At 30.4% G+C, this 13,307-nt stretch overlaps 2 protein-coding genes across 2 annotated transcripts; both read right to left on the bottom strand.

Annotated features, from left to right (window-relative positions):
* Window positions 1–4,400: 4,400 nt before the first annotated feature.
* Window positions 4,401–6,027, bottom strand: LOC107931522 (EKC/KEOPS complex subunit TP53RK). The gene is made up of 6 exons (XM_041082380.1): window positions 5,853–6,027; window positions 5,633–5,746; window positions 5,258–5,536; window positions 5,043–5,156; window positions 4,731–4,803; window positions 4,401–4,622 (listed from the first exon to the last, which is right to left on the bottom strand). The coding sequence occupies exons 1-6, from the start codon at window positions 5,919–5,921 to the stop codon at window positions 4,585–4,587; spliced, it is 687 nt and encodes a 228-aa protein (XP_040938314.1). The 5' UTR covers window positions 5,922–6,027; the 3' UTR covers window positions 4,401–4,584.
* Window positions 6,028–6,920: 893 nt separating this feature from the next.
* Window positions 6,921–10,567, bottom strand: LOC107931512 (serine/threonine-protein kinase STY13). Its single transcript, XM_016863426.2, has 6 exons — window positions 9,714–10,567; window positions 8,358–8,479; window positions 7,991–8,199; window positions 7,728–7,902; window positions 7,419–7,553; window positions 6,921–7,333 (listed from the first exon to the last, which is right to left on the bottom strand). Exons 1-6 carry the CDS (start codon window positions 10,039–10,041, stop codon window positions 7,130–7,132), a joined length of 1,173 nt encoding a protein of 390 aa, XP_016718915.2. The 5' UTR covers window positions 10,042–10,567; the 3' UTR covers window positions 6,921–7,129.
* Window positions 10,568–13,307: the final 2,740 nt, after the last annotated feature.

The following is a 13,307-nucleotide window of genomic DNA, read 5'->3' as shown; positions in this document are numbered from 1 at the left end:
CTAATGTTAAACATGGTATATTTGATATTTTGAACCTTAGATTAATTACAATTTAAGTCCTTTAATTGTTTTATAATTAAAAAATTATAGTGATTGGACTTTATGATTTAGTCCTTGAACCTTTATTGATCACTAATTCAGCAAAATTACCTATCCAAAATTTAAAATTCAATTCACTTATATAATAACTCTGTAAATATTTAATACAGACTCAATTTACGAAAATGGGATCCTAAAACCACCTTTTTCGATACCACTGGAAACCATGTCATTACACCATTAATAGTTGCAACATCAACAATCGATCCATCATTTTGTATTTGTACATAATAACAACACCAAAAACAAAAAAAGAAACAACATCCCATTATAAAAAAAAAAAAAACCGCAATAACTGCCACTGTTTGTCCAAAAATAAAAAACGAAACAATTCCCACAAAGCATAAATAACCAAAGCCCAACCTATATCTATTTAAAGAAGGCCCAATTTCTTGCTAACAATTATGGAAATTTTGGCTAACAGTTCCACTTCATTTTTCAAAGAAGACAAATATTCTCTCTTCGTTAACTAGATTAACTAGTTCCAAGTCATCAACATATTTTTCACTGATCCAAAGGAGAAAATATTCCCTTTTCTGTCTTGCAATAATAACCGTTGATTTAAGGTAGATCTCACTTTAGTCGACACCCTAAACAAGCTAACAAAGAAGAGACAAAATGTATCAAATTATTGGAAAAAATGAGAGTATATTTTTATTTAAATATTTGAATCAATTTTAAATTCTAAAAATCCCTATTGTTATAAAAAAATTTACCTCAATATCACCCTAATCCAACAAAATTAATCTCATCAAAACACTTTTGGTTATACTAAATCTATATATATATATATAAATATTGAGTTTTCAATTGAAATAAGACTAGTTTCGTATTGATGTGAAACTTTTCACTTGAAGGTAATTATAAAAAAGAAGTGGGTTTCAGTTCACCAAATAATTTAGGAGCTCATCAACCTTCATTGACCTAAGACAAAGATCTTGTCACTGTCTTTTCATTATTTTTACATAGCCTTCCCCAACCCTGAATTTGATGATGCACCCATCACATCAAAAAGGGGCCTCCTCCATTTCATGACTTGTGAACCAGACCCCTTCCACCTGGCATTCTTTCACGTTCATATGTCCAGCTTTTAAATTATTATTATTTTTCCACGTTATTTTCAAGCCTGACTTCTTCTTCTTCTTCTTTTATAAGTAATCAATTAATCATGTAATTATATAGTTTTAAAAGTATGGGAAGAGTTCATTTGGATTAGTTCTTGAAAGGGTCTTTAATAAAATCTTTCTTAAGGATACTCCTGTTGAATATGGGTGTTATCTTTGCCTTGAGATTAAGACAAAATATTGTATTCAAATTATTTATATTGACTTGTAATTTTTGGAAGGGTTCAAAAATATAAAATTTCCTTTTTAATTAAAGGTTTAAAAGGGATTAAATTGAATTATAAATTTTAAAATGATTAAAAAAATATACATTTTAATCAATAGGGTCAAGTATCAAAATTATAACTCATATCAAATACGAATATCGATTTAGACTAAAAAATAACACAAATACTATATTTTAGATGCAAAATTATTTATTAATCCTAAAAAATAATACATTAAAAAAAGTTCATAAAAAGAAACAAATTTTTAATATCCTCAGCACCAAAACAAAATCCACCAGCTGTACCTCGGATGGAAATCTTTTTTTTATTATTATTATTTTCCTTAATTAATTGGATTCTTATGTGTAATAGGTGTCACCCTAAAATTGATGCTAGCAATGTAATGGTGATGCTAAATCTTGCTAAAAATGATCATCTGGTAACCTCTTTGACTTATGAAGCATAAACTACTTACAGAAAATATTGGTGTTCAAGACTTTAGAAATCAAACTTAAAGCAAACTGGTCCTACCAAAATCCCCAAAAGCAGTATGCTTAAGCAAAAGATTAATGGGAATTTAAAATAAAATTTAAAAAAAAAAAAAAACAAGAGCATAAATGAGTATTGGTATCACATAGCTTTCATGGTTTAATTGATCCTCACATTGGCCATGCTAACAACACTCCAAGAAGCTATTTTGACATTGAAATGTCTGATTTCAACTTCAACCAAATGCTTGCCATTGTAAGTACTTGAGAGACAAAAATGGAAATCAATGCTTGCCTGTACATGTTAAAAAAGACTTTGTGCTCCTGATAATCTAGTCCTGGAATTTTTCCTTGTACCTATATCAAGGGGTTCACCCCACATGTACAGTTTCATTTGTTGCAGTCAACATCATTTAACTAACATAGCAGTACCATGTTGGTATTGGTTTTTATGGCTACTGCGAAATCTAAACCCCTTTTAGAGCTCAAGAAATGAAACCCATTTTTGTGAAAGGAATTTTCGGGTGGGTTTCACAATAGACACTAAAATCCATAGCTGACAACAAATGGTTGGTTAAAGAGAATTTGACTAGTTTATGTCTTTGCAATGAAACAGGCCAAAATATGCAGATACAATGGATGTTAGGATGTTGCTTTCGGCAGATTTCAATAAAGCAGAGATCGAAGCTTATGGTTAAGGTTTTCTCAACTTTGAGTGTGTCACGAATGAGTTCATTTGTCATTATTCAGTGTAATATACAAGTCTGTTTTTATTTTTAAAATCAACTCAAGCTAGTTTCGAATATTTCGTAAATTTTTATACGATTAATATTTTAATAATCTAACGATTAGATTTATGAATATATTTGTACTTGTCATGCATGTAAATTTTTTAATCGACTCGATATCTCTATCGTATCAATCTAAAATATTGTTTATATTAGCCCTCAAATTTTTTCAAAAAATACATTTAAGCCTTTGCTTATTCTTTTTTCACTCATTTAGGTACTTAAACTTTTAAAATGCATAAACAAAGCCCTCAAACCTTTTCAAAAAAAGCAATTAATGCCCCACTTTTTTTTTTGCACTCCATTGGATAATTGAACTTTCAAAATGCATAAAAAAGTCCCTCAAATCTTTTTTAAAAAAATAATTAAGTCTTTGTTTTTATTAAAAATTAGAAAAAAATTATAAAAAGATAAAATCTATAAATATTATTAAATTTTAATAAAAAATTCAAATATTAAAAAATTAATAACAATTAGAAAAAATATAAAATAGTAAAAAATATAAAAAATTGTAAACTTTTATAAAAATTGTAAAAAATTATAAAATATATAGAAGTATAAAAAAATATAAAATTTTATAAAGTCGTAAGAAAATTATACAAAATGTAAAGAAATATAAATTTCATAAAAGAATTTATAAAAATTATTGTGCCATAAGAAACATTTTATAATTTTTCTATAACTTTTATTGATTTTTTTATCATTTTATATCAAAAATCCCCTCGTTAATTTTTTATGATTTTTATAAAATTTTACAAACTTTTTATGATTTTTATAAAAAAATTCTATTTTTAATAAATTTTAAAATTTAATAATTTTTCTAAAATTTATTTTTATATTTTTTTCTAATTTTTAATAAGAGTAGGGTTTTAATAGCTTTTTTGAAAAATTTTAAGTGTCTTTTTAATATATTTTGAAAGCTCAATTACCCAGTTAAGTGGAAAAAAAAATGGGCTTAATTGCTTTTTTTGAAAAAATTTGAAGGCCTTTTTTTATACATTCTGAAAGTTAAAGTACTCAATTAAGTGCAAAAAAAAAGAGTTTAATTCTTTTTTCTTTTTAAAGTTTAAAAGATTTTTACACCCTTAAGTCTTTATATTAATATATATTTAACAGATTAAATTTTTTTTCATAAAACAAGTAGTTAGAAATTTTTAATTTATATCAAACTTGACATATATAATCTACATGAACAGAATATGAAATATGAAAATTATGAAAATTGGATTATTAAAATATTAATTGTTTAAAAAATTACGAGATAATGTAAAACCATTAAATTTTAAACCAATATAAACCAATATAAATGGATCACTTACCATATATATTATAAGACACATACCGCACTTTTAATTTATTTATGTAATTACATAAATAACCAAATGAGTCATTATTGCTTAGCCTATGAGGTAAACAATTCAAGCCCAAGGCCTACACTTGAGAGGAAAGGAGATGGTCCAAAATGTACTAAAACCTGGTCCAGAAAAGTTTCCTTCCAAGAACATTTCACTTTTATTTGCTGATACACACACATATATTCCAATGGCGCCCAGGTTGAAACTGAACCAGGAAGATCCACGCTTTACAATTTCAGGTTTCAGCCTTACTACTCGGCTGACCATCAGAAATGGAAAAATGATTAGAACGACTACTTTTAATCACTTGAATGAAGTAAGAGCTAATTGGAATACAGGATTCAGAATACACCCAAGTTGAAATAAATCATGTAATTGTACACCATGATCAAGTCCAATGTTCAAAACGAGAGCATTACAATTGCAATATACAGAAACTATCACAACATAAAGACCCTAAATCATTAACCACCTTCTTCCATTGCATTAAATCAAAATCTTTAACAGATTTCTCAAAAGGAGGCTCATCCAACCATTGTTCGCTTGCGGCCCCTTTGTCGCACTGCAGTTCATCGCCAACCAACAAGAACACAATAAATGAGATTAGGGTGGTACAAACATATGAAGTGGTAAACTTGCGAGCGAAACTTAAAAAAACAGACTGCAGTACCTTGAGCTAGCTTGTTCAATGTGGAAGACCACTGCTTTGATGATTTCTTGTATGCAGCAAGTATAAGATCCATCTATGCATCAAGTTAAGCACATCCGTAAGATGATGATAAAAATTCACTCAAAATGACCATTTTAGGATCTTCATTCAATTCCAAAGTTGCTTAGTTAAACTGATATGTAAAACCCATATTTTTTTGGTATTTTAATGAACCTATTATAAACAAAAAGAAAGCTAATCTTCCAAAACACTACCATGTTTTTGCATACATAATGTTCATTAGCAAACACAAGAACATGATGTGTTTCTTACCACATTCCCACAGGAAGAATGCATTGAAATCAAGGCTCGTTCCAGTACATACAAGTCAACAGCTTTGTCTTCTGGAAGGGTTGATGTAAAGCTAAGACCAGAATCGATAAGGACCTAAACAAGGAAAAGGCCATTTAAAGATTATGCAAAGAGGAAGTAACGTTAACTAAAAGCATACTCAAAGCTAATTATAGAAGTAAAGAATAACCACTGACGAGCTTATTAGTTCCATTTCTGATCAACATATTTGAAGTGGTGAGGTCACCGTGGACGAGTCCACCGTCGTGTAATTTGCCAATCGCGTCGCCAATTTGGGTGGCGATATCAGTTAAACGCTCTTGAAAGACGCCTGTTGACCCAATTCCGAGAAAAACATCTTTAACGGAAGGCCCTTCGACGTACTCGAAAGTCAGGGTATGGATCACAGGGTCGACGGCGTAAAGAACCGGAGTTAAAACGCCAAGCCGTCGAGCCTTGGTCATGCACCTAGCTTCCTTCTCCGAACCAAAAAGAAAAAAAACACTAATTAATTCAATTGGTTTCTACGAAAGAAAACAAGAGCGGGGGGGGGGGGAGGAGGGAACACGAACCGCGTTTAAACGCTTGAGAGTGAGTTTAGAATCAAGAGTAGGGTGCCTGTATTTCTTGGAGAAGCGTTCTTTGACGATGGACCTTTTTCCAGCGAATACGGACTCGAAAACTCTCTGTAAAGGGCAACAATAACAATGGAATTAAACAGAATTTGCAACATTTTTTCCTTTTTTAGGTTTCTTAGAAAGAAAAAGGGAGAGTTTTTTTTTCTTTACTTACAGCTTCAGCTCCTTGCTTAACGAGAACGAGGGCGGCATTTTCAGAATCAGGTTTAGGGTCAATCTCCATTGGAGAGGTTTATGATATCAAACACAACAACAGATTCTTCAATTACCTGATAAGTTGGAGCACTACCAGCGGCTCTTGCGAGGGATTGAGGAATTTGACCTTTTTTTAATTATTATTAGGGTTTAAGTTTGTTGGGCCCTAAAATGGATAACAAATTAATATGGGTCCGCCCTCAAAACCCAAAAAAATAATTTTAAAATTTTAAAATTTTCTCCAAGTCCTTGTACTATTCGTACATTCGGAACGTAGTCCTTCTAAATTTATTTTAAAAAAGTCGATCCCTCAACTTTTAGAATTTAAAAATGCAAATTTAATTATTAAAATTTAAAAAAAAATTATTAAATTTAAGTTTATTACAATATTCTTTTTTTTTGTTATATGATTACCGATTTTTTTTATTTTAAAATATGACGCTAACAAATTTAATAAAAGAATTTATTCAAAATAACAATTGGACCTGAATTTTAAAATCTAAAAAGTAAAAGGACACGGCTAACAATCTCTTGGCCTAGTAATAAAAGCATAAGTTCTATCCAAGCAATCCTATTCCTCTCCCTCAATTAACAAAAAAAAAAATACACACCTAACTCCAGCTCATCACTCTGAAGGAAATTCCAACATAAACTGGAATCATTGCAGGAGCGGGAGAGCTACAATGGTGTAAAAGAACAAGAAATAGGTATAAAAGTTCAAAAAAGGTAAGAACTTGGCTTTGGAATTGGATTAATTATCATTTTTACCCCTCCAAGTGCAGCTCAAACAACACATAATTAGACTTTGCTAGTATGAGCTTTGAGAGGGATAATCTTTATTGTTTGACATAGACATAATCTGATCTTGAACGACATTATTGGTGCTGGTTAATGAAATTTTATGGGATATTAAAACACACATACACACACACATAATTTGTTCTTGCCACTCGGGTCTGGTGGAACATTTGTATCTGCATATCTGAAGTCTGAACATTATATTTCCCAATATTCCATTTCAACCATCTTTACCGACCAAAAGGGGTATATATATATATAAAATTTTAACCTTTACATGCTACTATATGGTTACATTCATGTGTAGTATAGAAATCAATGACCTTAGTGAAAAACCAGCTAGAGCCAAACAATGATCTGTTTCATGTTCTCTGTCAACTAAACATGTATATATGTATATATATGTACGACAAAATAAATGAATGAGCTAAAGTTTTATCAAGGGCCGCGCCGTGTGAAACAGAAACAACCAGGGGATTGGTCATCAGGTATCATGCCACCTCCCTTGCTTGTATCTACTGCTTCTAGCAACCTCACCACCTCATCCATGTCTGGACGTCTGTCGGGGTGTGCATCCCAACATTTCCGCATGATGCTTGCCAACAAACCTGGGCAACATCTTGGAATTTCGGGTCGTAAATTCTGCAACCAACAATCTCCTCTGTCAGTTAACATGTATACCGTCATACAGTAAGACCAAAAGTATCGAGGCAATTTTAACTCGTACCTGTCGTACTACTGCAGATGAAACTTCAGCAAAACTAAGATCGGCGTAAGGCATATCGCAGCAGTATATTTCCCATAAGCATATACCGAAACTGTAGACATCGCATCTCCTATTGTAAGGCTTCCCATCAAGGACCTACAAAAATGGTTGCATTATATTCTCGTTCTTTAAAGAAAAGGAAAAGGAGGGAACTTCAAGCATTTAAGTGATCCAATTGTTGTTGCGGTTGATCAGAAAAAAGTTTGCATCGTTACGATAATTGCTGGATAAATAAATGATACAATTAATGGATGTCAAGGGAGTGGATACCTCTGGAGCCATGTAACCAAGAGTGCCTGTTTCCCCAGTCATATCTTTTGGATTCTGAGCTTCAACTCGAGCAACACCAAAATCAGCAATTTTCAAATTTCTACGAGCATCTAGCAACATATTTTCTGTCTTCACATCGCGGTGTACAATCTTTTTGGAGTGAAGATAGCTCAAACTGCAGAAGTTGAACAAAAGATATTCATTACTTTTCCGTAGAGTGAACACCGGAAATCCTAGCATGCATAACAAGAAAAGTTGCTCACCCTCTAGAGAGGTCCAAAGCAAGTTGAATCACAACCTTAAAGGCAAGTTTCTTCCTCCTGTTTCTGATCAAAAAATTCTTTAATGTCCCGCCAGGAAGGTACTCTACAACAACACAACATGCTCTCGATGGAAGAGAATTATTACTCTCGCTTGTTGAATCTTTGGACGGGATCTTAAGGTTGGAAGTTCCCATTGAAGCTCCAATAAACTGAAAAACAACAGTCACAACTTGTGACATTAGAAGGAACTCATGAAAACCGGAAGAAAAGAAAAGGCAGTGCCATCCTCCCATGCCAACTGCAACCAATATAAGATGTATAATGAACTGTCTCGCCCACATAAAAGAAACAATATCATCAATATTACCTTTGTAACATTTGGGTGGTCAAGCTTATGCCAAACAGCAACCTCTTGCCGGAAAGATGCCCGAAGAGCTGCAGCTTCAGCAGCTGTAGCAATCCCATCTTCCCCCCAATCCAATACTTTCACTGCAAAATTAAGAAGTTTTTGTAATTAGAGATATCAGCAAGCCAAATGTTTGCTTAAGAACTTTATCATTGCAGCAAAACAGATGTTTTCGGATCAAATAGGGGCAGAATATGGGCAGCAAGTCATATAGAGTCCATTACTTGACATCACTGATTACTGCCCCTATACACATGTTAGAATCAAGCATCAGAAAACTTAAGGCCACCTTTGAAAACACATATTTGCATTCAAAACAACTGGAATTCAAATTGACCAAGTTTATTCAGAAATTTAAGGAAAGCCATCTAAAGAACTCGGTCAAGAACAAGGCGACTTGGAGCTCCATGGCAACTCCAATTAAGCCCTTTAAACCAAGTAAACAGAAATAGGCATGAGGCAGTTGTCCTTTTATTGAAAGTTCCATAACCAAAGCAAGTATTCATTGAAATCAAGATCAAAATTTTGTAATTTCAAAGTGAAAATAAAAAGAGCTGCCAAGGCAGTCTCATTTTGTAAATCATGCAGCTTCATTGACAGTTCTAGTAAGCATGCATCATTCGTATGCAGCATCTAGACAAATTGATACTAACTTAAGGTCAAGTAGAATTGAGATAAAAGTACTATAGAGGTCTCTGAACTGAGAGTCAGATTGCATTTTGTTCTCTTTACTCAAAAAACAGGCAAATTAATTATTGTAGATCAAAGAGCAAACTAATCTTTTTTGTTAAAATTTTCATCCGTTTCTACTATTAAAAATTGGTGTAGTTGATAAAATAACCAGCCACTTGTACCTCATTCTGATTTACTGACTTACAAGGACCCAATTTGTAATAGTAAAAATAGATTGAAATTTTAGAAGTAACATTTTGTGCTTTAATCTAATATATAGGAACTAATTTAATCATTTATTGAGCAAGTTCAAAATACAATCCACCCGGTTGCTTTTACCTAGAATTGATGCTATAATTCCCTAGACATCCTGTAACTCACCTCAAGTTGCAAGCGCCACTATGCCACAAACTATTCCGTATTAGACATATGATCCTCGGCTAAAAATCCAACCCTAAATATTCTTCTACTCCTAAAGAATTCACATCCCAGGGTCATGTTTGAACAACATAGAAATTGTAATTGAACCCAACACAACAAATCAAAAACAGTAACTAATAACATCTGCATAGCAGTCGATGATGAACAAGAAACCCAAGATGGATTCTGGATTTTAGCAACATATAAACACATAAAACAGGTTACCTGCAACATCCTGGTTATCATAAACACCTCGGTAGACTATGCCATAAGTTCCATGAGCTATAACATGTCTTATATCAAGCTTAGCCAAATCGATTTCCCACTCGTCCTTCTTAGTCACAAGCGAAACATCTTTGTCCCTAGACCAAGCCTTGCTCAAGTGCTTATCCAGTTGCAAATCCCAGCTCTTAAAATCTATCTTATCAGCTCTTGTAAACACGTCCTTGTTGTCGCTGAGGTTCCCAATGGAACACCCCAAAGCCTTTTCCTCTATAGGGTTTGTCTCTGTTTTATCTACAGCTTTAGCCCCTTCACCCTTGTTTGTCGCCATAACGATAAACAAAGAAAAGAAAAAAAAAACCCCCACAAAGTAAAACTACCTAAATCAACAAAAATTGATCAAAAAAATTCCTTTCGAAGCTGGAAAAAGTAAAGGCTGTATATATATTATAAAGTATAAAGGTAATCAGATGAAAGAGAAGGAGAAGAACAGGAATTTTATTCAAAGTTAGTGACTTTCAACTATATATACCTCATTAAATTATTCTTCTTTCTACTTTAATCTCTAAATTATTATTTTATAAATAAAAAAATTTATTTGAAATTTAACTGCAATTAGAAAAAAGTTAATATTGAAATTCCATCGTTATAGCATATTCCAGCATCAAAGATTAGGAAGAAAAAAATGATTAGAATTTTATTTAAATACGACCACAGCCAGCCTCACACCTGGATCTTCATTTTCCCATTTACAAATCAGCAACGAAACACCCTTTTTTCCACAAAACAGCTTCCACCACCACGACTGATGTCAAAACCATAATAATTATTTGGAAAAAAAGAGAATAAAAGTCGAGCATAGTTGACTTTTTATATAATTTAATTAAATAGGATGGAAATTTGGTAAAATACCGTGCCGTGCTTTGCCGTTGTCCTTTTTGTAGGGTCCTTTGAATTGATGTAACGGTTGACTGTTTGATTGGCGCGTTTACACTACATTAAGTTTGGCTTACGCGCGCCCACCGAATATTTAATATAGGTTTATTTGTGGTTTTAGTCCCCGTTATGTTGCTGAAATTTAGGAGTTAATGCCTTTACCTTAATTTGACCTGATTTCATCTTTATTTTTATAGTGGTATTATTTTTTGTATTTTTCACATCCTTTTTATGGTCTATGTTTAGGTTTTTATAGTGTTTGTTTTAGAATCTGAATTCGGAGTTTCTCGACAACATTGTCTCCAAGGTTCGAACCTTCGTTATCTCTTTAGGAGTGCAATATGTCCTACCATTACACTTAATATTTATTGGTATTTTTATAGTATTATCAGTATATCAAAACCGGTAATACTGTTAATTTATATTAAAAAAATTATTTTAGAATATTTATTTTAATAGAGTTATTGGCAACAAAAAGGAAATTCATGTCACTGATTTATTAATTTAAACCTACTAATAATATTAAATTTATGTCACGCCCACAATAAGAGCAAAAAAAAATGTAATAAATATATTTATTTAAAATGTACATTAAAAAGCAATTGATACTTTGATTACAATGGTAAAATTAATTATTTCCCGAGCATAGTATTTCAGTTCAAATCTAATTATGATCAATTTTTTATTGATTTATTATATATAAAAAAAAACATCCTCGTAAAAATATAACTTAATTTGTATAAGAGAGAATATTTTAGTATGCTCTGTTCAGTTTCAGAACGGAATTAAATTATATGTTTTCACAATACTAAAAATATAATTTTATCATTTTAATAGCTTATATCTTTATAATTTTTAAAGGAGTAAGTCAAATTTTTATCATTTTTGGGGGCCAAAATGCAATTTTATCATTATTAATTTAAAATTTTATAAATTATAAATAGCCTAAATTGAAAGTTTACCATTTTAAAGGGTCATGGCCCCCCGGTCTCTTAGTGGCTTCGCCATTAACTATATTAATCCGTATTACTAACTCAGTAAAACATTTAAAATAAGTATATATATATAGATTATTTAAAATATTAATAAATTAAAGTAGAGAGAAAGGAATATTATTATGATAATAAATAAAGGATTAGTCATGGGCATGGATTATTATTGTATTTTATAAAATCATCATTTAAATAAAAATTGCATAAATAAAAAATTACAATGTATATTAAAAGCGATGAGATATAATTTAGTTGAAAAAATTAAAAAAAATTATTATTATAAAATGTAAATTAAAATAATTATTTATTTAAAATGTTCATTATAAGCTCTAAGTAAAATTTAACAAATATTTTAGCAATATTATAATTTTAAATATTTCATTGGCTTAAAAAAATATAATGTAATGTTAAATTATAGGGTAAACTATAAAAACAGTCACTTTTGTTTGTCTCGGATTACATTTGAGTCATTTATGTTTGAAATGTTACGTTTCAGTCACTTACGTTATCGTTTTATTACGAAGTGGTCCTACGTGGCAGTCGAAATTAAATTTATTTAATTAAAAATCTATTATCATCCCAACAACTAGACATCCAAATTGGCATTTAAAACCCATTTGGATTGCCATGTAAGATTGCTATTAGGGAGTTAACGGATTTTAACAGTAGAGTGACCAATTTGTAACAAAACAATAACGTAAGTGACTAAAACGTAACATTTCAAACATAAGTGACTAAAAAATAATCTAAATCAAACAAAAACGATTACTTTTATAGTTTACCCTAAATTATATATACATCAAATCATAAAAAATATATATAAATGATAATAAACATAAACAATAGTGTAAATATATTTAAATTATTTTTATATCTAATTAACATAATGTTAAATATTAATAGTTAATTTATTCAAATTATTTCCAAAATAAAAAATCGACCTACCTGAAATGATTGAAATATTTCTACCAAATATTTTTAAAAAATAATTAATTTTATATCGATACTTTATAAATTAAAAATGATTAAAATCAATAAAATTACCTTTTAATTAGTCTTGATAATTTTGAGGAAGAACAATTATGAAATCTATAATTTGTATAAATAAAAAACCCGACTATTTAACCAATTAAAAAAATCGACATATATTATATATTTAGCCTAAATTTTTATTTTTCTATTTATTTGACTTAGATAAATATTGAGAACTAAAATTAAATATTAAAATAGAACACGCTTTCTCTATCACACCATGAATTTTCTTTGCAAAAATGATGCCTTCTTCACTTCCTTTCTTCAGAGTTGAAACTTAAAATGCGTTAAAACTTTGAATTAGACTTTTTCCAAGTATGACTCTGATTTTCAAAACATGTTTTACAAATTGACAATCTCTTTTATTTTTATTTAATTGTGCTTGCTGTCCCTCTCTATATATATTTTTTAAATTTTTTTGAAATTTATGTCTCTTTGTGTATAATATATTTATTGATATTTGTATCATGAAGATCCTTATATTAAGATTCAAATTACATTTTACCCCTTTTTTATTTAAAAAAAAAAGAAATTATTCCTTACGTGTTAGATAAAAAAGTAAACAATTTCATCCATTTCTATTATAAAGTGATATGAATTTTTTTTTCATATATATTATTTGATTTAAGTGATGTAG

Source organism: Gossypium hirsutum, chromosome A12 (assembly GCF_007990345.1).
Source record: "Gossypium hirsutum isolate 1008001.06 chromosome A12, Gossypium_hirsutum_v2.1, whole genome shotgun sequence".
NCBI lineage: Eukaryota > Viridiplantae > Streptophyta > Magnoliopsida > Malvales > Malvaceae > Gossypium > Gossypium hirsutum.
The sequence above is the reverse complement of the archived record's forward strand: the minus strand, read 5'-3'. Positions and strand labels throughout refer to the sequence as shown.

Excerpts from the sequence above, each read along its gene's own strand:
- LOC107931522 (XM_041082380.1), bottom strand. The coding sequence starts at position 5,921 with ATGGAGATTGACCCTAAACCTGATTCTGAAAATGCCGCCCTCGTTCTC. Across the intron at positions 5,747-5,852 it reads TTAAGCAAGGAGCTGAAGCT|AGAGTTTTCGAGTCCGTATT; the intron begins GTAAGTAAAGAA and ends TGCCCTTTACAG. Across the intron at positions 4,623-4,730 it reads ATTGAACAAGCTAGCTCAAG|TGCGACAAAGGGGCCGCAAG; the intron begins GTACTGCAGTCT and ends GATGAACTGCAG.
- LOC107931512 (XM_016863426.2), bottom strand. The coding sequence starts at position 10,041 with ATGGCGACAAACAAGGGTGAAGGGGCTAAAGCTGTAGATAAAACAGAG. Across the intron at positions 8,480-9,713 it reads TGATAACCAGGATGTTGCAG|TGAAAGTATTGGATTGGGGG; the intron begins GTAACCTGTTTT and ends TTAATTTTGCAG. Across the intron at positions 7,334-7,418 it reads CATCTGCAGTAGTACGACAG|AATTTACGACCCGAAATTCC; the intron begins GTACGAGTTAAA and ends TGTTGGTTGCAG.